Below are 24891 nucleotides of genomic sequence, written 5' to 3' on the forward strand. Positions count from 1 at the left end.
GTCCTACTATGCAGGGTAGCAGGCAGTATTTTCCTTTGCTTGCCACAAATCCTAGAATGAGCCTCAACCAACCTGTTGAGGTAATATAGACAATGGTGACAATGGTGACTTTGAGGCATAAAACCATTCTTTTGCCCCTTTCTATTTCTGCACTGGAACATGCCATCCCTATGACATGTGATGCTTAATTCTAGTCATGGTGATTACATGGTTTGTAACAGTTACTGTTCTCAAACTTTATGGAATTGCACCCTTTGTCTGATTTACTAGATCTTCCATGATGATGAAAATCTTGCAACCTACTTTTGGTTAGATTTCTTTGGGCTAATTTAGTTTTAGTTGGCCCTCACCATTTTGTTCCCTGATGGATTATCCCCACTGTGTAAGCTTCCCACTTTCTTAAGGTCCATAAATAGCAACACCCTAGTGGTCCTGGGCCCTAAGGAAGTTAGATTAGCTTCAACCAGAGCCTGGGCCTTTTCAACTCTGGCTCCGGCCTGGTGGAACGCTCTGCCTCATGAGACCAGGGCCCTGCAGGATCTGATTTCTTTCCGCAGGGCCTGTAAGACAGAGCTGTTCTGTCTGGTCTTTGGCTTGGAATAAATTTGATTCCCTCCCCTCTTTCTTTTTCCTTTCTCCTCCTGTGAAGAGGCTGCATCCTAATGTTTTAATGTTGTGTTTTAATCTTTTTAAAATTGTATTTTAATCAACTTGTTTTTATTATTTGTTGTTGGCCGCCCTGAGCGGGGTATAAATATAAATTTATTATTATTATTATTATTATTATTATTATTATTATTATTATTATGAACTCTTGCTGTGTTAGACAGAGGTCTGCTCAATCTGTCATTTTTGTTTTCAAAGGCAGCCATCAGTTGCTTCCAGGGCAGGCTTCCTCATGCTCAGCCCTCCAGATGTTTTGAGACTACAGTTCCCATCATCCCTGACCACTGGTCCTGCTAGCTAGGGATCATGGGAGTTGTAGGCCAAAAAACATCTGGAGGGCCGAGTTTGAGGAAGCCTGTTCTAGGGGCTTCCAAGCTAGGCAAGGAAGTGATGCTCTTCCCCAGCGCCTGGTATTCAGAGAGAGATACTGCCTCTGTGCATGGAAGTTCTGTTCAGCAATGCTAGCCACTGATAGACCTCTTCTCCATGCATTAGTCTAATCCCTTTTAAAAGCCATCTTGAGGCTAACTACCTGTGATGTAAAGGTTTTACCTTCAGTGCAAGATTTTTTCTTTCTTTTACAAACAGCCAGTGTGCCAAGGGAAGGGGGAAACTGGATCAGGCCCATAGTGGGGAGGGCAAGGTGCATTCCCCTTCTGCAGCCTAGATCCCCACACCTGCTGTTTCCATTTGCAGAGAGAAGCTCACATTTGTTGGCTGACAACAAATTTGGCTGACTCTGATTTGCAGTTGTGTGTTTTCCTGAAGAATATTACACTAATTGTGAGCATGCAAAATAAAAATAAAAATCCATTGTAGGTGAAGAAGTCAGTGCCCATTCAGGGGTGGGTGGGTGTGCATGCGTGCATTTGGGAATAATTTCTAATATGTTTTCTCCAGTCCTTTATCCTATACCCTTTCTATAATATTTTTACTGTTTGTAAAGCATGCTTACTGTGCAACATGCAGGATGCAGCTGGTGACTTAATTGACAGATTGCTAGGATACAAATCAGTGCTAGAAAGTAATTATCTGTAATTGCCTTTAGGCCAACGACTTTTCACCAGCTTGCTCAGTGTGCCAGGAAAAGGAGAGCACACTTGAGAGAGGACTGAACGGCAGCCCTATCAAATCAGAAAGGGAAGCTTTGCTAGTGGGTAAGGATCACATTGGCCACGGTATTGTTGAGGCTGGGATACATTCCACACAGAAACATAGGAGGCTGCTGGGCACCATTGGATCATTGGTCCATCTACCTAAGTATCAACTGGCAGCAACCTTTCGAAGTTTCAGGCTGGGACCTTGAACCTGGAACCTTTTGCTTGCAAAGCATGTGCTCTTTAACACCCAGCCACACCCCCCTCTCCCCAAAATATGCCAGCTCTGTAAGCTCAGATGTAAAGGCTCATTATCTTTTGCAGTATGCACAACCTAAATTCATTATGCACTCCAAGCATCTTTATTGTACAACAAATTGGCCTTTCCCCATAAAAGTAAAAACTTTTCCAATGGGTGGGACGGATGATGCAGTCCTGAAGCAAACACAAGTTTATGTGTCAGTATTTTTTTTAATCTACAGGCATACCTTCTCTTGGTTAATTCCCAAAACACACCAAGCTGTGAATAATTTTGCCAACCAGGCAAAATTTGTTCGGAGAGCTTATTAACAAAGGTGCATCTGCTCAGAAGTACTACTGGATGCTTTTATCTGGGGCTTGATCCACCCACCAGAAGTGCAGTCCAGTCTGATAACCATTAATGCAGCCTGGTCTGAGTCAGGCCCACATACATAACACCTGATGTTACAACAAATAAGTTGGAGCCCGCAGTGTGAATCTCTCTGCACTAGAAGTGGAGAACCTGTGGATCTCCAGATGTTGTTGGACTGCTGCTGATGGGAGCAGGAGGCTAAAAACATATGGAGGGTGACATTCTCCTTCACTAATGACCTGCTGCTTGGGCATTCCCACAACATTTTGAAAAGCAAAAAGGCAGCTTCTGCTCTTCCCCAAAGATACAGAAATGCTCACAGTAGAGACAAATGTGTTCCCTGCAAGCATCTGAGTCCTGGATGTAACTCCATTAATTTTGTTTCTCTAGGAATAATCTCAACCTTCTTGCACGTTCACCCTTTTGGAGCGAGCATTGAATACATCTGTTCCTACCTCCAGCGCCTTGATAGCAAGGTATGTGCCTGCACCTCTTGTCTGATGAGCAAAGTAAAGTTTGTGCCACTGGGGGACATCTTGTGACACAATTAAAAGCCTCCCTAGGCTCAACTGGGAGGAAAGGTGGGATATATAAATTTAATAAATAAAAGCCCAAGCTGTTGCCAGCCAAGGAGTCGTGCCATGGATTTTGGAGTCCCTGCAGATGATGATTATCATTTGATTTCTTGCTCGCCTTTCACCTTGAGGTCCCAGGGCAGGCTGCAGCGATTTAAAAATTCAATATTAAATATTCAGTTAAAAGAAATTACAGTCAAGAGGTGGGTTCTAAAACATAAAGTATATATCTAGTGTCAAAAGGTAAAGAAGTGTTTCTTCAGCATTTGATAAAAACTACTTAAGGTGCCAGAAGCTGCTCCATGGGCAGGGAATTCCACAGCTTAGGTGCTACTACTGAGAAGACCCTGTTTTGGGCCCTCCACCCCAGACCTCTGAGGATGTAGGAACTACCAAGTGCCCCCACCCCCCTCTGCCAGTCTTGATACCCAAGAGAATCTGTAGAGAAGGAGGCAATCTTTCAGTTATTTGGGCCTAAGCCATGTAAGGACTTCAAACACTAAATGTGAGCACCTTGAATTGGGTCTGGAAATCAACTGGCAACAAGTTCTGGGGTGTATGTGAATTCTTAATGGAACCGCAGCCAGTAAACTGGCTATTGCATTTTGGACCAATTCAATTTTGCAAGTCTTCCTTCAAAGACAGAACCACATAGAGCACATTGCAATAGGCAGGAGTCCGTTCTGGAAGTTACCAGAGCACATCTCTGTCCAAAAGGGAGCATGGCTCTAAATCAGCTGGAAATGGAAATAGGCACTCTCTGCTCACCAATGCTGAAACCGGGATAACCCCTAGGGGAGGGCAACCCCATGCAGAACAGGCTGTCTTCCCTACCTCCCCACCCACCTGTAGCTTCAACATAAGCCATTACTTAGCACAGGGACAGGGAACCCGTGACCCTCCCGATAATGTTGGACTCCACCCCCACCCCCCATGATTTCCGACCATTGGCCATACTAACTGGCATTGCCTTTGGCAGACATTGATTATTATTATTATAATAATACTATTCAGGAATTATTTTCTTCTTTTTTAAATTTCCAGTTCTGCAACAAACTTTTAAATAAGTATAACTGGTTTGATAAAGAATGTATCAACCATAAGCAAGAACTTAGAACTTGTCTAAGATAAGCCTCTATCACTAACTCCTAAGGTCTCTGGAAGACCTATTTTGAAATGAAAAACGCTTTTAAGAACATGCTCCTGGAAAAAAAAATGTGTTTTCACAAGCCAAGTGGTCCAAAATTGTTACTGCATTAGAAATTAAAGATACGAAAACCTTTTGGTCACTCCTTTTAAGAAAAGCTACCACTGATTTCCCTAATATAAGTGATGAAGCTTGGATTATGCATTTTATCGCTGTTTTTTATGACTCCAAAGTTTTTAAGATGAAAAATTTTAAATCTTCTTCGGCAATAACCACACAATTTCAAATTACTGTTGAGGAGATGAAAAGGATAATTCTTTCGTTTAAGCAAGGAAAATCCCCTCGTATGGAAGGCATCTCAGTAGACCTGTTGAGATTAAATGTGGAATGGTGGGCCATTAATCTTGTCCCACTCTTTAACTCTATCAATCACTCAGGCTTTGTACCTAAATTGTGGAATAACTCAATAGTGGTGCCGATTTTTTTAAAAAAGGTGATAGGAATTGCCAAGAGAATTACAGGCCTATTAGTTTGTTACCATGCATAAGTAAAATCTATGCCAAATCTCTGCTTATTAAACTGGAAGAATGGATGCTTACAAAAGGTCTACCTGGTAAGGAACAAGCTGGTTTCAAGGCAGGACCTTCAACTCTTGACCAGTGTCTAGTGTTAAGTCATCTTGTGGACAAATATGTCTTGAGAAACAAACGAAGACTCTTTGTGGCATTTGTAGATTTAAAAAGTGCCTTTGATTTGGTCGATCGTAATAAACTGTGGACCAATTGGAATACCTCGGTATTGATCCATACCTGCTTACGTTGATTCAATGTTTACATTCCAGTAACCAAATATATGTCAAAGTTTCAAAAGATGGTAGACTTGTAGGTCCAATTCTGAATAACTGAGGAGTTAGGCAAGGCTGCATCTTGGCCCCTACCCTATTTAATCTCTTTTTATCTGACCTCCCATTATTTCTTCAAAATGTAACCACTCATATTCCTTATTTAAACAATATCCCAGGTTTTTTATTACTATATCCAGATGATGTGGTAATTATCTCACTTTCCTCTTTGGGTTAAAAAAAAATATTTAAGTTTCTCAAACTTTTGCCCTCTTAATAACTTCAAAATTAACTATGATAAGACAAAAATTATGCAATTTACAAAGAGGGAACCCAAAAAATTGGATAATCAATGGACATCTAATACAAGAAGTGAAGCATTTCAATTATCTGGGAATTGTATTTAAAAATAACATGAATTGGAACACACATATCTGTGCTGCAATAGCTAAGGCTAAAGTGACAGCTCACCATATTAAATCTTTTTTTTTTCTCCTATAGGAAATAGATATATTCCAGCTGTATTGCAAGTGATTGATATGTTGTGAATTGGGAATACTTCCTTTATCAGTAAGAGTATAGTTGAGAACCTTGAAATATTGGACCTTCCTGCATCATAGAGCCCTATCGCCTAATTTTCTCCTTTACGACCTCTTAAGTAATAATGTAATTTACAATTTATCATTGATTTGTAGGAGAAAATTGAACTCGATAGGGCTTAATCTACCTGACTTTGAAAATTCTGACCCCAAAGATATTTGGGAAATTATCAGGAAGAATCTTACAGAAAAAGTGTTATCTCTCTTGTGGTTGCAAAGCACAGCACTTGCTCTCCTCTCTATTTAAATCTCCCTTTGTGTAGAGATTTTCAAAAGGGATATATGACAAATTTGAAGAAACATGAATTGTGCAGGCTGTTTATGTTAGCCAGATTTAATATATGGAGGCCGAGTTTGCCTATGCCTGTTCTAGCCAGTGAATTGCAAACCAAAGAGCAGGGGGGGAAAGGTGGGAGGGGAGAGATAAACCCCTGGAAAGATTGGGGACTCTTTGATTCTCACTTATCTTTTAAACTGGTCTGTGCAGTTCATCAGTAGCAGGTGTGGTGTTTCTGGTTCCTGGAGTCAAGAGCTCCCTAGAGAAACAGTGGACAGTGAGTGACCCAAGTTCATTAGCAGGATTGTGAGTCTGGCATATCTGTTCAGGATACCCTGAAATGTCATCTCACCCAAGGTGTTAAATGTTAACCCTTCATGGTGAACTGAGAGGATCGTCCATTTTTTTTTGTCTGGAACTGTTTTCAGTTACATGCTGTTTTTCTTTTCTAGATTTGTGCTAGTGAAGTGGAAGCCCTCATGATGCGACTCCAGCACACTTTCAAGCAGGAAATGAGTGGTGTTGGAGCAAGCCTTGAAAAAAGGTGGAAATTCTGTGGCTTTGATGGACTGAAAACAGCCACATGAACTTGAAGCTAATAGGACTTTGGACCATGGATTTTTTTTTTCTGATTTCTATCATTGATAATAAAGAGAAAGATTGCAAGCAGAAATAGTTGCCATTTTGCAACAGAAATGGTTTGTTGGGTGAGTTTACAGCTGCCAGAGAGACCTAACATTTCTGTTAGAAACTAACCATCTAATATTTCATTTCAGTGCTGTGATTACTCTGTTTCATGACTTTTATTTGGACAGAATCAGCCATTTTGGACCTATCTGTTCTCAAACGGTTATGAAAATTGTGGAAAGACCAAAGCAGTGCTTTTTTTCAGCTGGTTCCAGTTCTGGGGTTTCTCAAGACACTTGCATTACCTCCATTGTTGGTGTGTATGCAGAGGTCTCCCAGTGGTGGCTATTGGGTGTGGTAGAGCAGAAGACTGGGAGGCCAAGGGTTGGTCAAGCCAAGTCCAACAACAGCTGGAGCCAACTAATTTTGTCCACATCCTCCTCCCTGCTGAGTTCTAAAAGGGCAACACTTAGACTTGTTGGGATACTGCCAGGGAGATAAAGTCCATCATGGCCCCCAAGCCGGCTGCCGGACGTCCATCGATCTCCCGTAGTCACACAGATTCAGCAATTAGCGAAATGAGTTTCTTCTAGAGCTCATGCACGCTCTATCAGCAGATAATGCACAGCCAAAAGTTGCACGCAGAAGAGCATTATTTACAAGCTTTTATTCAGCGTTGATCAGAACAAAGAAAGACATGACTGTTCTGCGTCAGTGTCTCCGACAGAGTGAGAAACGAAAGCAATAGCTAACATAAACATCCTGTGAACAGGAAATACGCAGGTTGTGACACAAACATCCTGCTCCCTTTTAAGGTGGAACGGAAATATCCTAACAAGACTAAGGGGAAGGAAGCTGACAGCCAGTGCCACCCTCTAGATGCAAGTAAGAAGGTAGGCAGGTGGTAGCTACTTGAGAGCAGACTGAGCCTTGTGGGGCAGTTCTCCATTTGCCCTAATGGACCACCCTCCCCTGGGTGCTTACATTCGCTGCTTTGAGCACATTCCATGTGTTTAAACTTGGGAATGGTTGTCCTAGCAAAGGTTTGTAAGGGCCAGGCTAGATGACACATTGGTGGTCCATGATCAGACCAGCTGTCTCTTAAAATTTTATTTTAATAGCCATTGTGGAAGAAAGGAGATTGGAATGTGACTGCAGTGCTACAGTAGACAGGGGTGGTCTATTAAAAATTCATTCCATTGTGCTGCTTTCCTGATTGAAATCTTCCCTTTCTCCCCTAGAAGCTGCTATTTGTCATGGTGAGAAAATGACAGCTCCTGAGTGGAGGTTATATTGTTTGTTTATTAAATTCACATCCTACCCTTTCTCCCAAAGTTGCCCTGGGGCAGGGGCAAACATCAAGTGGCAAATGAATAAAATTTTCTTAAAAACAATTCCTATGCAGATTTAAAAACAACAACTAATTAAATACAAATTAAAGATGCCAATGCATCTCTCCTGGCTCTGTGATCCCAGTTCAGTTTTGACACCCCCCCAGTTGCTTTTAACAACTATTTAGAAGAAATGGGGGTGGGGTGTTTCTGATCATAGATCTCTGACTTTTCATCAAGCTGATTCTGCAACACTGAATTCTTTTGCAAAATTGCTAAGGGTTTTTAACATGAGTGGTGGCTCTCCTCCATGTGTGGTATCTTTGCTACAATCTGCTGGGTGCTATTACAGTGGTGCCCCGCAAGACGAATGCCTCGCAAGACGAAAAACCCGCTAGACGAAAGGGTTTTCCGTTTTTCAATGCGCTTCGCAAGACGAATTTCCCTATGGGCTTGCTTCACAAGACGAAAATGTCTTGCGAGTCTTGTGATTTTTTTCGCTCCCCCCCTTCTTCTAAGCCGCTAAGCCGCTAATAGCCTTTTAGCTGCTAATCTGCTAAGCCTTTAATAGCCGCTAAACCACTAATAGCGCTAAGCCGCTAATAGGGTTGCTTCGCAAGACGAAAAAACCGCTAGACGAAGAGAATCGCGGAACGGATTATTTTCGTCTTGCGAGGCACCACTGTATTATTGTTGCATGCCACCTCCAATCTCCAAGTGGTGCAAGATTCCAGGGGGTTCCAGGCACTTTACCCAGGGTTTGTGTTTCCTTTTGGAAATGAGGCACAGCGGAGACTGTGGTGTCTTTAGGCTATCGGGTTTATTTACAAATACATATAACCTAAGCCTATGGTGGATGGGTTTACATCATCAACACCCCCCAAAATGTCTTGCTTCTTCCATAACTACAGTCTTGGATCTAAGACTGTCTAACCATGCTCTCTATGCATCTATCTCACATTGCTTCTAACTTTTAAAACTCTGGCTTTATCTGTTGATGGAGGGGCCACACCCATTTTCTGTCTGATTCTCTGTTCTGGTCTGATCACTTATCACCTTAGACAGTCGCAACAACACAGGAGACTATTCTGACTTAATTAGCTTTGACACTTTGCTGATTCCAGGGATTAAAAGTGTCTTAGCACCCCAAGCTTGAATTATATTCTAACACTCACTGGATCCATGGATTTTAGAAGTCTAGCACCTAACTTAAAACACATGAGTCTGGCACCCAGTTTTAACACCCTAAGCATAAATTAAATTCTGATACTACTGGACCCAGGAATTTAGGGGAGTCTGGCACCCACACACTTATAACATTTCTTTATTAAATTTCTATACCACCCTCCACCTGAAGATCACAGGGTGGTTTGCAGGTAGCCTGTACCATGGGTCAACCTATGTTTTCTGTGCCCTGATGATTAAAGTCTACACTGAGAAAGATGGCAGTAAGAATAGATTGGCCATAGAAACTCCTGCTAGGCCATGTGAAATTTATTTTCATATTTTACCATGTGTTTTCTGCATTAAGATTTTTCTATTTAAAGTGACTATTGGAGTCCAACTGATACAACATAAAACAAGCTGTTTAAAATATTAAAATGATCACTGTTAAACAAGAAGCATTATCAGAAGTGGCAACAGTTCATTAACTCTGTATGCACAGCAGTCAGTAAAAACACAAAATCCCTCTTCAAATAAATAAGCTGCTCTGCCAAAGGCAGGAAAGTATGGCAGGCACTAGAGACTGTATTAAAAAATGCCCCGTTCTGCATCCGATGGCAACAATGGCACAAAGCAACAGGGCCTCTGATGGGGATCATATTTGTTCTGGCAACATTGGATGGCCGCTTATAGATTGCCAGAATATCTACATCACCATAAAAACAAAACCAAGGACATGTGTGCATATGTTAATTTATATACATACATACAAATTCAAAAATGTAAAAATAAATTCATCTTAGTATTTGAGGAAGACAGTGACCAGGTAACCTGTACACCTGGTTGGTCTGCTGTCCAGATGCTGAAGGGCCCTGCTTTTTCTCAGTTATTTATGTTTAAAGCGGACTTGACTGTACTGCCCTCTGTAATGTTAGATTACGCTAGGTGGAAGATTGTTTTTAAGGGTCCGGGTAACATAGTAAAGGTAAAGGGACCCCCTGACCATTAGGTCCAGTCGTGACCGACTCTGGGGTTGCAGCGCTCATCTCGCTTTACTGGCCGAGGGAGCCGGCATACAGCTTCCGGGTCAAGTGGCCAGCATGACTAAGCCGCTTCTGGCGAACCAGAGCAGCGCACGGAAACGCCGTTTACCTTCCCGCCAGAGCGGTACCTATTTATCTACTTGGACTTGGACGTGCTTTCGAACTGCTAGGTTGGCAGGAGCTGGGACCAAACAACAGGAGCTCACCCCGTTGCGGGGATTCGAACCGCCGACCTTCTGATCAGCAAGCCCTAGGCTCTGTGGTTTAACCCACAGCACCACGCACGTCCCTGTACAGGTAACATAGGCAAGCATATAATAACACAATCTTCCTTATCTGATATTTTGGTTTGGCATTGCCATTAGGCTGGGCAAGTATCCAGCACTCTAAAGTCTGAAACTCTTTGTGGCCAAACCAAAATATCAGATAATGAAGATTGTACCTAGTGGTGTCATGGGACTACTAGGTTCTTAAAATACTTTCTGATACTGAAACAGGGCTCAGAGCTGTAGCCCAATGGTAAAGGGTTGGAATTAAAGATGTGAAGGCCCAGGAAAATGGAACATAGAGAAGGGGAAAGTATTGGTTCTCTTCATAGTGGGAGGGATCAAGTCTTTCCACTGGATGAAAATGGAAGTTTAGGGAAACATACATAGTATTTTCTCTTTCAAAATGGCTGGGTTTGTTTATTTTTTTAAAATAATACTATGTAATACTATAGTCAAGTGGTTTTATCCAACTAACGTCTCACAATAGACACATTCAAATTAATGGATCTAAGTTAGTCAAGTCCATAAATTTCAATGGATCTGCTCTTAGTAAGACTAAGACTGGAAGCAAGCAACCCAAGGTAAAGAGACAGTAACATGAGACCAGCTTATGACTCTGAGACTTAAACTTGAGATGCTCAAACTGGACCCCAAAATCTATGTCTTGGGGCGTCCTGAGGTGGTGGAGATGGAAGAAAGAGCAGTAACTCCTCCTTTATTTCCTACTTTAATGTTTTCAAAGTATTTTTGTCTCTCATCTGTGATCTTTGGACTTGTATTGAAACCCCCAGCTGAGCCCTGGGTGCACTTTCAATGCCAATCTGAAGAGTCCACTCAAGAGATGAGTAAATATTGAAAATATTAGCACACAGTATTCGTACCCTACAATAATTACAGCAATACAGCCTTGTTTATCTGCCTCGGTGCACCACAGTGCATACCAATACGGTGTAAGTAAAGAATGTTGGGGAAGACCTGGGAGAGACCAGGGTTCAAATTCCCACTCTGAGAGAGCTCATTGGGGAACCAAGGGCCAGCCACCGTCTCTCAACCTAACTTTTTGTGGATATAACATGGGAGAAGAGGGAACCACGTATGCCACCTTCAGCTCTCTTGCATGTAGGCGACTGCGGGGGCTAGCAAAGGAGGACTGTCCACACGGTCTCCCGTTTGCCAGTAAACACACTTCTCTGGGTTTATCGACAAGCCTGTGATCAGGGTTTTGCTGAAATGGTGAAACCCGACTTGACAGAACGTTAGCGATGCCGGGAAAGGGCTGTCTCGCAGAAATCCTCCGCGCGCCCCGCTCTGTCACTGCGCTTGACAGATGCTGTGAAGCCCCGCCCCGCAGGCATCTAATTGGTCCGCTTTCGCAAAGGGGAAGGGGCGCCCGGTCGGTTGAGTCGCGGGATATTACGTCAGAGGAGAGCGACGCCGCAGCACTTCAGAGAGGGCGGAAGAAGCCGTGGAGATGCCTCCGAAAGGGAAAAGCGGTGGCAAAGGGGGAAAGGGTAAGGGATGGGGGGCGCTGACTGGGGGTGGGATGGGGTGAATGGGATGAATTCCAGCTGCAACCAGAGAACCCAGGAGTCCTAGTTTCCTTCTCCCCAGCCAGGTGCTGATAACAGGGACACCAGGAATCCTGATTTGTCTTCTCTGCCTTACTCTCCCAGAAGGGACAGTACAGCCTAAGAGTCTCTGCTTGCCCCCTCCCCCCCTGCTCATCTTAAACCGGCCTGAAGCAAATTTAAGCACCAGGATGACGTGCAGAGATCTCCGAGACATGTGGGTTTCCACACGTGCCTGGGATGCCCTAATAGGTTTCCAGCCCCTTGACTCACAAAGAGACCGGTTTGTGGTACAGCATATCCCAGATCAAGGATATATAATCCTGTGGCCCTCTAGATGCTCCCAACTCCCATCGGCCCCAGTCAGCCAGCAGGGTCAGTAATGGTGTCCATTGTACTGCGTTTGGAGAGGCATGAGCCCTCCTCCCCAGCTGCAGATGGTACAGAACAGCGGTTCGGATGCACATAAGTCACGACAAAGTGAGGGGATACTTTTTATCAGGATCAACCAGTGTTACAAAACAAGGAGCAATTTTTCATATTCTCTCTGGTACAGTATGCTTCTTCAGGCAGAATGTCAAGTAAACCAGGAATGGGGAAAGAAAAAAGCTGTCATTGTGATTAAGTTCCCAGTGCTTTGATTGTGGGGTTTCTGTGCACTTTCACATCCTGCCTGGGTTCAAGCAGGGTGAGCAGCCTTTGCCTTATAGCAGCTTAAGTCTAGCATGCTTCTGTGCATTGCTGTGAGACTGGCAACCTGGAGTTTGGCTGCACAGGGTACACACACAGCTGAGCAGAGTGTGGGCTTGGCGCTATGGAAGGAAGGTGTCATAGCGCACCCAGGGTGTCTCACCGTTGCCTCTGACCTTGTGTGTTATCATAGGTGGAGCATCCTCTGGCAGTGATGCTGCAGATAAGAAAGCCCAGGGCCCTAAAGGAGGTGGCAGCAGTGTGAAGGTGGGTGTTTTGTTTCATTTCACCTTGGATGGTGTCCCAGGGGTGCAATTTTAGACACGAAAGAGACAAGAATGTATGTACAGTGTAATTCAGCTAAAGCGGGGAGGGTGACTTCCTTCCTGATCTCTAGCCGCTCAACACAGCTAGCTTGACATCAGTCTGCACAAGGAGGGTGGGGGTTCTGTGCCCCTCCAGATGTTGCTGGACTACTGCTGGCTGATGGGAGTTGGAGTTCAACACCTCTCCCCTACACTAATGACTCAATGCTATGGGATGCACAACTATGTTTCTGAGCACAATTCAAAGTGTTGGTGTTGACCTTTAAAGCCCTAAACAGCCTCGGCCCAGTATACCTGAAGGAGCGTCTCCACCCCCATCATTCTGCCCGGACGCTGAGGTCCAGCGCCGAGGGCCTTCTGGCGGTTCCCTCATTGTGAGAAGCAAAGCTACAGGGAACCAGGCAGAGGGCCTTCTTGGTAGTGGCACCCGCCCTGTGGAACGCCCTCCCATCAGATGTCAAAGAGATAAACAACTACCTGATATTCAGAAGACAGCCCTGTTCAGGGAAGTTTTTAATGTGTGACATCTTAGTGTAGTTTTGGGCGGGGTACAAATAATAAATTATTATTACAAATTATTATAGTGAGATGGGGTACTGTAAACCACATTAAATTACAGTCAAATGCCAGAGTTGTCGTTGGTTGCATTACCTCTTGAGGAATAATAATAATACATCATTCATAATAATTTATTATTTATATTCCACCCATCTGACTGGGTTGCCTCTTCAGCCAGAGTGGTGTATGCTTGTCTAATCTGTATTCTGCTTTTTTTTAGGTGAGGCATATTCTATGTGAGAAGCATAGCAGATGCCTGGAGGCATTGGAAAAACTCAAGGCTGGGGTGCGCTTCAGTGAAGTAGCCTCTCAGTACAGCGAGGACAAAGCCAGACAAGGGGTATGTGCCTCTTTCTGTTTTGTGCTGACAGACCACCTTGTTGCTGTGGTTGCCACCTTTCCTTTGTTGCCCTGAGGACTTGAGAGAAAGAGGCAGCCAAGGTGCCATAGTCTTGCTTTTGCTACTTCACTGCCTGTTCTTCTGTATGATTTAGAAACACTGAGCTAACTGAGATCTAGATTTAAAAGACTAGAGTGAAGCTTAGCTGCAGCAGAAACACAGAGGCAGAGCCAAATGAAATCTGTGAGTACAGCACTTTGCAGAAGCAAAATGAGTTTTTAAAAAGACAGGTCTCTGGCCTCAAGAACTTTCAGTGGAAATCCTAACAGAAGAGGACACAGGAGGTGAGGAAGCTTGGAAAGGTGAGAGTGAAAGGGAACGAAGAACGAACTTAAGCTGTGTATCTGAAGAAGTGTGCATGCACACGAAAGCTTATACCAAGAACTAACTTAGTTGGTCTTTAAGGTGCTACAGGAAGGAATTTTTTTATTTTGACTTAAGCAAAATGTTGACGATATCTTAGCAACCTGACCTACAGGAAAAGCTAATTAGGTTTGTCAGGAGCATGTGCAGAAAGCAAGCAAGGTATAGCATATTGGAGAGGGAACTGAGGTCCAGCTGTAAGGGCTTGTGCCTTTTAGAGTAAGGAAGGGCAGAAGAGAGGTTGGATCTCCTGGTTGATCACTGGAAGATGTACAGGAGACTGGTGAGGGCTTCTCACTCTCACTTTGTTATAGCAGCCACTTCAGCAACTTCCCTCCTCCCTTTCTAAATTAGACTGTTAGAATCTCTGGTGTGTAGTAACTCACATGTGGATTTATATGTGTACAAAAAGGTCAGCACAATGTGGGGGCTCATGGGGAACAGTAGCCCCATCCCCACAGCTACCCTGGCTATGGTTGGTGGCCCTGAAGTTCTGCTAAGAACTAAACATACTGAAATCTGGCCAACAGCCCTGCTATAGGGCTTTAACAGTCTCCCGTTGTTCTTCTTTTCCAGGGAGATCTGGGCTGGATGAGCAGAGGCTCTATGGTGGGGCCCTTCCAAGATGCAGCCTTCGCCTTGCCTGTCAGCAGTATGGACAAGCCCGTGTACACAGACCCCCCTGTGAAAACAAAGTTTGGCTATCACATCATAATGGTTGAAGGGCGTAAATAAAAAAAATGTTTCTCTGTGATGCTAGGAATTTCTTCCCTTTCATTTAAACCCTTGGTATGGTTGCGTGAGAAATTGGAGGTTGATTTCCACACACCCTCCCTAGGTGTGTCAAGGCTGGTGTGTGTACACCATGGTGGGGTGAGAAACCGTGTGTGTATTGGGAATCAAAACTGAAACATTGAGGGTGGGTAGTGTAGAAAGGAGACACGCAAGGAAGGACATGATAGACCTTAATGAAATTATACATGGTATAGAGAAAGTGCATCATTCCCTCCTTCTTGGTTTAGCCTTTAGTTTGGCCTTTAGTTAAGACAGCTTTAAAATTCATGGCCAATAAGGTTGTAAGTGCAATTAGCCACTGAGGCTAGGCTCTGTATGTACCAGACATTTAAAGCACCCTCCTACCCCAAATAATCTAGGTAACTGCAGTTTGTGAAGTGCACTGGAAGTTGTAGCCCTGCAGTGGTTAAACTACAGTTCCCAGGATTCTTTGGGGGGATTCAAGTGCTTTAAATGTAGGGTGTGTATGTAGTCTTGATACAGTGGTGCCCCGCAAGACGAATGCCTCGCAAGACGGAAAACCCACTAGACGAAAGGGTTTTCCGTTTTTCAATGCGCTTCGCAGGACGAATTTCCCTATGGGCTTGCTTTGCAAGACGAAAATGTCTTGCAAGTCTTGAGATTTTTTTTCGCTCGCCCCCCCCCCTTTCTAAGCCGCTAAGCCTTTAATAGCCTTTTAGCAGCTAAGCCGCTAAGCCTTTAATAGCCGCTAAACCGCTAATAGTGCTAAGCCGCTAAGCCGCTAATAGGGTTGCTTCGCAAGACGAAAAAACCGCTAGACGAAGATACTCACGGAACGGATTAATTTCGTCTTGCGAGGCACCACTGTATTCAGTTCCTTCAGAATCAGAAGCAGCATGGCTCTGAATATCTCTGTTTGTGGGGAGCACCAGCAGGAGAGGGCTGTTACCTTCATGCCTTGCTTGTGGACTTCTGAAGAAACTTCTGACTGGTCACAATGGGAAAAAGGAGCTTGGCTAGATATGGACCATTAGTCTGATCCAGCAGGGCTCTTCTACGTGGTTTGTTCTTCCTGGGTAGGTGGCAGCAACAGCAGTAATTCTTTAAAGCTGGCCCACGTGACTGGTAAAAAAGGGCTAGGTTTTATTTTTATTGTTTTGCAGCAAACATGACAAGCAGCCTTCAGGGCACCTCAGGAGGGGTCCCAGATGGGATAAATGGGGCGTAAGGGGCTATCCCCCTGTAACTCTTTGAGGGTATTGAAGGGGAACGACCTGCAGTAATCCATTAATGATTCAATATCAAGTCCAAAATCTTTTAAGTTAGGGAGTAAAACCTAGGATCTCAAGCATGCAAAGAAAGCCTTCACTCTAGCACTGTGGGTGTCACTTACTCCCCCCCAAACCCCACCCTTCCAAAATGCTAAAGGCAGTTTCTGCATGGTTTCCAGGCATGCAGTTTATATGGCTAAAATTTCTTAGCTTCAGCAACAAAGCTGCATCATATGCCCTTAGACTAGGGTTGAGGAACCTTTTACAGCCCAAGAACCACATTCTCTTCTGGGGGCCAGATGTCAGTGGTAGGCAGGGCCAGAAGGAAATGTGGGTAGAATAATGGATTATAATTTTACCTTTGTTCAGTAGGCCAGTTACTGCACACAGGCAAGCCCCTTTCTATCCATGCTGGCTAGCAAAAAGAATGATCAGAGTTTATAGCCAGGCACAACACCCTATCTTTTCCTTTGTGTTGTTAGATTTAAACAAATGTCAAACATAACTTGAGAGTGCAGAGCAGAGCCAGGGAAGTGTTTGACACAGGTGTGCTGTGGTCTGGGAACAGTCCAGAGGGCTGGGGCTTCATTTGGTCCCCAGGCTTGAGAAATCCCTCCCTGCTTTAGACCATTGTCCGAACTTTATTTTAGCGGCCACAACAACTCTTACAAGCCTTGCTATAAGAGCTCTTACAAACTAGGTTTCCATTCAGTTCCATTATCTCTCCACACTGACAATCGCTTCTCCTCTTCCTTCCAAACATAAAACCCAAAATGGGTTAATTACACCACAACGGCCAGGTTTATCTCCAGAGAGGGGTCCACTTTTCAGCATCTTTATTTGAAAGCTCATCCCATGTAGTTCTAAGAGATGTACCGTACTTCTAAGTAAGAGGTCTAAGTCTTGGGCAGTCTTAGATACATAGCCAAGGAAGGAAATGCTTTATAGCTTACATGCTGAAACTGGATGTCCGGACTAGTTTTCCAAAACGCGAAGAAGTACATTGCAGGCATTTCCCCAGGGTTGTGCAAGGCTTCACATAAATGCATGGTGGTGAACCCAGCACCTTCGTGAAGAACCTGGGAAGAAGGGCCAGGGCAGGCCTAATTAATAGATACAAATGGTTCTGCAGGACAAAAGCACATCAGTGTGCACCGACAGATCTCTGCAGGTGCCAGTTGCAAAAAGTAGTTTCTCGGTTCAGGGTTGAATGCCTGAGTGTGCCTCTGTTATGCAGACATCTGAGAACCACAAGAACTGTCCTAAGTGATTCTCAAATTGAGGAAGGAGCTCTCCCTCCTTCTGATAGATAGATTCTGAATTTGTGGCTTATACACAGACAAGCAAAAACAATGCTTTTAAAACAGATTTGATGCTGCACATGCACTAAAGGAAGGCAAATACTTCCAGTTAGAACATACTAGAAATGTGCATTGCAAAAGATCATGTCCTTTTACAGTGGTTGCATATAGGAGTTCACCAATGGATAGGCCCCACAACCACTGCATTCTTGTACAAATCGCTCAGTTGTGCTTGTCCAAGTGACCTTCCTGATCAGTTGTGTTTCATTGTTTTAGTGGGCTATAGAGAGAAACTTGGCGTCTGTAAAGTGTGTCTGTATAGTTTTGGTATGGAAAAATAACGACATATTAAAATTAAGTGTATCTACGTATATGTATAAAATAAAAAAATTCCTTCCTGTAGCACCTTAAAGACCAACTAAGTTAGTTCTTGGTATAAGCTTTCGTGTGCATGCACACTTCTTCAGATACAGTGTATCTGAAGAAGTGTGCATGCACACGAAAGCTTATACCAAGAACTAACTTAGTTGGTCTTTAAGGTGCTACAGGAAGGAATTTTTTTATTTTGACTATGGCAGACCAACACGGCTACCCATCTGTAACTGGTACGTATATGTATGTCCACAAAACACCCAAACTCCTGTGTGTAACTACAGGCAATGCAATAGGAACCCTTCTGTAAATAGCAAGTGCAATAAGTAGTACCTCGGGTTAAGTACTTAATTCGTTCCGGAGGTCTGTTCTTAACCTGAAACCGTTCTTAACCTGAAGCACCACTTTAGCGAATGGGGCCTCCTGCTGCCGCCACACCACCGGAGCACGATTTCTGTTCTTATCCTGAAGCAAAGTTCTTAACCTGAAGCACTATTTCTGGGTTAGCGGAGTCTGTAACCTGAAGCGTATGTAACCTGAAGGGTATGTAACCCGAGGTATCACTGTATAACTCTGTCAAAATGGTAACAAAGTATCCAGATGTGCCTTTTTACAGAGGGTGCTTTCACTTCACCTTGTTTTCTCAATGAATCCACCAATTTATTGATGAAATATCTCATTTACCAGTAAAACCTGAGCTGAAATGCTACGGATGGCAAGAAGTTGCTGGTAAAACATTTCCCAATAGACTGGCGATAAACTTCTTGCCACCTCTCTGTAAAACCAGTCTGGCAAGTATCTGTTAAAAGCAGACCTGTCAAAAGAGCATATTCTGTGTATGAATAAAGGTAGGGGTGACAATGGATTCAAGAACCAAGGCATTTGCTATGCCTAAAGAATGGCCGAGGCTGGCCAGGAAAAGACAATCAGCAAGCATCATCAGGTATCCTGGCAGACAAGACAGTCATAATACTATCAAATCCCTGTTTCAGGCCACCTCTTTCTGTGACGTTTGTATTATGATTTGGGATGGTTTGACTAAGGAATTGGGCAATTTCTAAAGATTTTAAAAGTTGATACACACCTTTGTTCTGGGTCTCCTCAGCACCTAGCAAAGGGGTGGGGTGGGGACTCTGTTGCAACAGAAAAATAAAGATCTGCCTTGCTTTCCTTTAACTGGTTTCTGCCTCTACCCTTTCTTCTGTGGCCGACAACGGACTTAAGGGATATGAGCTCCCTTGGTGATAAGTTGGGTTGTAAAAGCTAACCTCCCCCCCCCCATTTTAAATGCTACTTAGACTAATAGAGCTGGAAGGGATCCTGAGGCTCATCTAGACTAACTCTCTGCAATGAAGGAATCCCTATGGCAGATGGTCGGGCTGTACCTAGAAATCGGTGTGGGAAGGGAAGCCAGAAAGAAATAGCGAGGTATTGGAAAAACACTTGTACTGTAGTTTAATAGTGAATTTTGGGACACAATGGAACAGTAAAAGATATGGATTATTATAAAAGATGCAGGAGGAAATGATTAACAATAGGACCCAAAAAGGAGAGGAGGGAAGCCCAGGAGATTCTTTGGAATTTTGTTTCTATGTTGTATTCAAATTCAAATTCAAAACTTTATTAGCAAAGCCAACAGGCCACAGCTGTACAAGAGTTAAAAGTGAGAATAGGGATAAAAGGAAGAAAAGAACAGGCAAAGGAGGTCCGTCGGGTGAACAGGTCTGTCACTCAGATGGTGGCCCTCAATTTCGCAGCTCTCTCGATGTACCTCGCGACCTTCTCTGTTATCTGACTATCCGTATCAGATAATAGAAAATACAGTGTAATATCTGGTGAACGGCCGGGGTTGGAGAGAATGAGTGGAGTAATAATCTCATTCCTTAGGTCTTTATAAAGGGGGCAAGTAAGAAGGACGTGGGACACTGTTTCCGTGTTACCATCTCCACATGGACAGAGTCGTTTTTCAAATGGAGTCTTTTGGTAACGACCTTCGAGTACAGCAGAGGGAAGAACATCCCATCTAGCCAATGTAAAGGCACGTCTGTATTTTGGGATGGTTAGTTTAGACAAATATGAAGCTGGAGAATCAAAATGAGAAGGGGGAAAATAGGTATACCATGGGCACAGTTTCTTTAAGATAGTCAGGTTGTTTTGTCGTTCAATGTCTTTCAGGCGCTGGCCTATTAGACTCTTTGCTTTAATGAGGCCCATTGATAGTAGGGACTGTGAGTGCAGACCGCATGTAAGGAGTTTTTGCTGCACAGTTTTAAACCACTTGCTTTTGTGAGGGTCTTGCATTACTAGCGGCAGTAGACCAGGAGGATTCAGATTAAGACGAAGCCAATAATTAAATGTTCTCTGCCAGGTCCGAGTTTCCACAGATGGAAGGCAGGCCTCGAGTCGTAATGCTGCGTTTGGAACACAGGAGGGGACACCGAGTATCTGCCTTAGAAATTTGGACTGGACAGTTTCGAGACTGGAGCAATGGATCCCCGTCCAGATTTGCGCCCCGTACAGTAACTGCGCCAGAGGTTTTGCTTGAAAAACTTCAAGGGCTGCTGGGATGTATCTGCCCCCTTTCGTATAGAAGAAGCGGGACAGCATCTTGATGCTTTGAGCAGCTTTTCTTTGGCACATTTTTGATGGACATCCCAGGACCCGGTCGACTGGAAAACGATACCCAGATATTTGAAGGCTTTGACTTGTTCAATTGTCTGGTTATCCATCCTCCAGCTGTACTGTCTGTGTTTCCTTGCAAAAACCATGATTTTGGTTTTCTGATAGTTTATTGCAAGTTGCTCTCTTCTACAGTATGCTGAGAATTCACCTATGAGCCTATTTAAACCTATTCTTGTTCGAGATAGGAGTATCGCATCGTCAGCGTACAAAAGCACTGATATTGCTTTGTCAGCCAGTTTGGGGGCGTGGAAGTCCGGAGATGACAAACAGTTAACCATATCATTGATGTAGATGTTGAATAGAACTGGGGCCAGGATGCAACCTTGCTTGACCCCCTTACTGACAGGAACTGGTCCTATAAGATGGCCATTTAACGAAGTTCTTACATGCAGCACCGTGTCTTTGTATAAACAGCTGATCAGAAATAATAGTCTTTTGTCTATGCTAGAGGTGCTCAATTTGTCCCAGAGTCTTACACGTGGAATTGAATCGAAAGCAGCCTTTAGATCGATAAAGGCTGCATATAACACCCCACGGGATTTTTTGGCATATTTGTCAATTAAATAGGCTAGGGTGAAGCAATGGTCTATGGTGGATCTGCCTTGCCTGAAACCCGCTTGCTCTTCCGCTAGAATAGCTTCGGTTTCCAGCCAGCTAGTTAGCTTGGTATAAAGATGTTTGGCATATAGTTTGCTGGGTATAGGCAGAAGGCTGATTGGTCTATAACTCGCCGGATCTGTCATGGGTCCTTTTTTATAGATTGGGATAATTATTGCCTCAGTCCAACCATCTGGGAGTAAACCCGTTGAGTCGATCCAAGAAAATAAAGACGCCAGCAGGGGGGCCCACCAGCCAATGTTGGACTTCAGAAGTTCGGCAGGGATGTAATCATTCCCTGGGGCCTTGTTGTTCTTTAATTGTGCGATTAAATTCTCAACTTCCTTCGCAGTTACTGCTGGCCAATGAGGTAGGTCCTCCAGTTGAATGCATAGTTTGTAATGTTGGGCTTCCTGGTCATAGAACAAAGATTGAAAATGGCGCAACCACTCCATTGGTTCCACTGTACAGATGGAATTAGTATGCTCCTGGTCCAGTAGACCAGATATGGTTCGCCAAAAGCAAGTAGTATCTTTCTCGTGCGATGCCTTAACCAACCTGTGCCATGCGGCTCTTTCAGCTTCCAGTTTCTTTCTCCTTAATAATTGTTTGTACGACCGTCTCAGATAAATATAAGCATTAAGTAGGAGGGCAGTCCCTGATTTCCTGTATCTCCGGTAGGCTGTTCTCATTTGTCTCCTTGTTTGCCTGCACTCCAGGTCAAACCAGCTAGCTCCGTCCTTTGCCCTCTTTGTAGCGGAGCTATGTATCGCTGTTGTTAAATGGGGTTTCAATCTTTCCAAGAGTAATTTAAAGCGTTCCATAATCGCAGCTGCTGAATTTCCTGATACAATAGCGGAGCGAATAAGCTTTAACTCCACTGACTGAAGAAGGAGGGTTAGGTTTTCATTCAATATTGGGGACCATTTGAGTCTTTTGGGGGCAGGTATATCCAAATTTACAGAAGGTATATATTGTGGCTCGGCAATAGAATAGTCAAAAGGCCCACCTGCAAGCTCTAAAATTAGAGGTAGGTGATCACTCAGAGTATTATGGCCCACTTGAAACTTCCTTATAAAGCTGTGAGCAAATCTTGAGATTAAGATATAATCTATAACACTTCCCCCAGCCTTGGAGAAATGGGTATATTCCCCGGGGCGGTCCCCCTCTATATTGCCGTTTAATATCAGCAGTTCCCTCCGTCTAGCAGCCTGCACTAAGCAGAGACCTGGGAAATTACTTCTACCATCTTTGGACAGACGTGTCGCGCCAATATCCATCTGTTCTTCAGGGTCCATAAATTGGTTGAAATGGGTGTATAGACTGTTGTCATCTGTTCCTATACGAGCGTTGAAGTCTCCACACACAATAGTCAGGGCAGACGGGTAAGTAGATTCGAGAGGCTCTAAGAACGCCTCTAGCTCCGCCCATGTAGCCTTAACAACGGGTTTTTTTTGGCCTGGGGGAATATAGACATTGACCAGCAAGAGAATAGTTCTCTTGAAGCTAAGTAGAGCGGCTGTTGCTAAGGAATTGCAGCTGGGTAGGGCTGTTAGAGAGTGCGCTAGCTCCGTGGAAATGAGGCAAGCTAGGCCACCACTAGATCTGCCGCCCCTTTGAGATGGAGAGGCAGGCAGGTAGTGGCAGTTATACCCATTAAGAAATATAGGGTCATTCTGCCATGTCTCCTGAAAGAAGATGATGTCAAATTGCTTAAGGTAACACAAAAATTGTTGATTATTTTTCTTGGCGTGCCAGCCCGCGATATTCCAAGACAGCACTTTTAGGCCCCGGGCCCTTCGGGGAGCTGGATCTATGTCTCCACCATGTCCAGCAATTCTTTGGTGTCTAAAAAAACACACCCGTTGGTTCTTTTCGAGGCTGGCTGCTTGGAGAGAGTGTAGTGATCCTCTTTTCTTGGTGATTTGGGGCTAGATTTTGGAGTTGGGGGGGAAGCTAATTCATTCGGAGACAATTTAAGATAGCTGTGCCAGGAGCTTTGAGGTTTCACACCTTGCTTTGGTCTTACTTTATTGTACATCACAGGGGGCTCTGATTGTAATTCCACGTCTACACATTTAAAGGTGCCTCCCACTGTCTTCTTATCCACCAGACATTTGGGAGATATGGGCTGCACATAAGGGTCCTTCATTGTCTCACCTTGATCATCCTTTTTTTCTAGTCTGCTTCGAAGTAAATCAAATCTTTTCAGGATCTCTGTTTGAGCTGGAGAGTGCAGTGACCAGAATCGCTTTATCAGCGAGAGTTCTTCCTCCCAAACGGAGTCCTCACTATCCCACGTGGGAGGCCCGACGCCAGTTGGATGTGAGGCTTCCTTTTTTTCATTTGGTGCTGTTTGGTGGGGATGATCCTGCTGGAGCTTATGCTTTCTATTTCGATGGTTTTGGTGGTTGGTTTTTTCCCTTTTGTGAACTTCCACTCCTATGCTCTTGGGCCCTATCAGAGAGGTTGCAGGTGCTCTATTTTCAAATATTCTTAACAGAACTATTCTTTCTTTTTTGAATAGGTTTTTAGCTCTAAAAATGAAACTGGCCAGATTGTGATCTAAAAAAGTAATCAATGCTCGTACCGAGCAATCATCTTGATGTAGATACTCTATAGCGGCTATGTCAGTTGCTTTTACTACCCCCGGTAAAATGCCACTTATAATAAACAAAAAGTGGTCTATACGGTCCAACCCTGCATAAAATCTAGGCGGTTTAGGGTAATTAGCAAAGACAAGCTTTTGTGGGATTAGGACTAAACTCCATTCTCTTTTAGGACACAACATCTGTCGAACTTGGGAGGAGTGGTTCCCCTCAATAGTTTGGATCGCCTGCTCACCTCTGTCTGCTGATTCTGTGCTGGCCATGAGAGGACTCTGGGGCGATATGACTGCAGACGGATCAGTTCCTTTGTCCCAGCTCGGTGTTGATTCTTCAGAACTTAATTTAGATTCTTTTATGGGTGTATCTACTTTACGTGTCTCTTTGATGGCACTCGACTTGGATTTGTTTTTTCCACTTGTAGAAAGGGATGGAAGAAGATTAAAGAGCTTCTGCCAATATTTTTTACAGGTACGGTGAGTTGTCTTAAGCCGCCTTAGGTTTTTCATGTTTTTGGTTTTCTTCATCGTAGGCTCAGCTTTTTTCCTCCGGGGTTTGCTGGGGAGTGGTGGATCCGGGCTGGCTAGGGGATTTGTATTCTGGTCTGAAGCGCTCACATGTTGTTTGAAGTTATCCACTAGGGTCAGGAGCAGCCCGTTTGTTATCGCTAAAAAATTTTTAACGTTAAGGAGATCCTTAGAGATCTGGTATATCTGCTCCTGAAGATGATCACCCCACATTTCTATTCCACAGTCATTGGCTTTCACCCAGTGGGTTGAAAGATTACCTCCAAGTTCCAGCGGTGACAAATGAGGATTGGCATCGGGTGTGTTGGCTGTGTTAGCCTTTGTAGCATTCTCTGCTATGGCAAGTTCTTGGGCCAGGTTTGTTGGATGGTTTGTCCTCTTGTTGTTTGTTTGCAAGTCCTTTAGCTGTGTTGACCAATCCAACACTGTGAGTGGCAAAGGCATAGCTACATCTAGGATACTCTCATTCTGAGTTCTCTTGCTCGAGTCTTTTTGGGGAAAGTAGCTGGTAATTTTACTTTGTCTCCTTCGTCGTTCCATCGGCCTCTGTGGTGAATTAGGCAGAATTCCTTGGTCCTTGTAATTTTTCCTGGTGAGGACCATAGTGGGTATATGGGTATATATG

At 44.0% G+C, this 24891-nt stretch overlaps 3 protein-coding genes across 7 annotated transcripts in view; 2 read left to right on the top strand and 1 right to left on the bottom strand.

The window, feature by feature from the left end:
- The window catches only part of ENOX2 (ecto-NOX disulfide-thiol exchanger 2), a 46019-nt gene extending 39531 nt beyond the window's left edge, over positions 1-6488 (top strand). For all 5 annotated transcript variants that reach the window (XM_081179430.1, XM_081179429.1, XM_081179433.1 and 2 more), the window contains exons 13-15: positions 1715-1823; positions 2767-2852; positions 6268-6488. In XM_081179430.1, the coding sequence (XP_081035556.1) occupies positions 1715-1823; positions 2767-2852; positions 6268-6402 (330 nt within the window). In that variant the 3' untranslated portion in view covers positions 6403-6488. The remainder of the gene's footprint in view (positions 1-1714; positions 1824-2766; positions 2853-6267) is intronic.
- A 5126-nt stretch (positions 6489-11614) lies between these two features.
- Positions 11615-14908, top strand: PIN4 (peptidylprolyl cis/trans isomerase, NIMA-interacting 4). The gene is made up of 4 exons (XM_081179503.1): positions 11615-11760; positions 12701-12774; positions 13612-13731; positions 14731-14908. The coding sequence occupies exons 1-4, from the start codon at positions 11721-11723 to the stop codon at positions 14887-14889; spliced, it is 393 nt and encodes a 130-aa protein (XP_081035629.1). The 5' UTR covers positions 11615-11720; the 3' UTR covers positions 14890-14908.
- The window catches only part of LOC308578874 (uncharacterized protein), a 39254-nt gene continuing 27146 nt past the window's right edge, over positions 12784-24891 (bottom strand). The window contains exon 2 of the mRNA XM_081179501.1: positions 12784-13306. The gene's annotated coding sequence lies outside the window, so the exon portion shown is untranslated. The remainder of the gene's footprint in view (positions 13307-24891) is intronic.

Source organism: Podarcis bocagei (genome assembly GCF_964188305.1).
Source record: "Podarcis bocagei genome assembly, chromosome: Z".
NCBI lineage: Eukaryota > Metazoa > Chordata > Lepidosauria > Squamata > Lacertidae > Podarcis > Podarcis bocagei.

Bases quoted from the DNA above. Each gene is read 5' to 3' on its own strand.
- PIN4 (XM_081179503.1), top strand. From the start codon at position 11,721: ATGCCTCCGAAAGGGAAAAGCGGTGGCAAAGGGGGAAAGG. The intron at 11,761-12,700 runs GTAAGGGATGGG...GTGTTATCATAG, and splicing joins CGGTGGCAAAGGGGGAAAGG to GTGGAGCATCCTCTGGCAGT. The intron at 12,775-13,611 runs GTGGGTGTTTTG...GCTTTTTTTTAG, and splicing joins GAGGTGGCAGCAGTGTGAAG to GTGAGGCATATTCTATGTGA.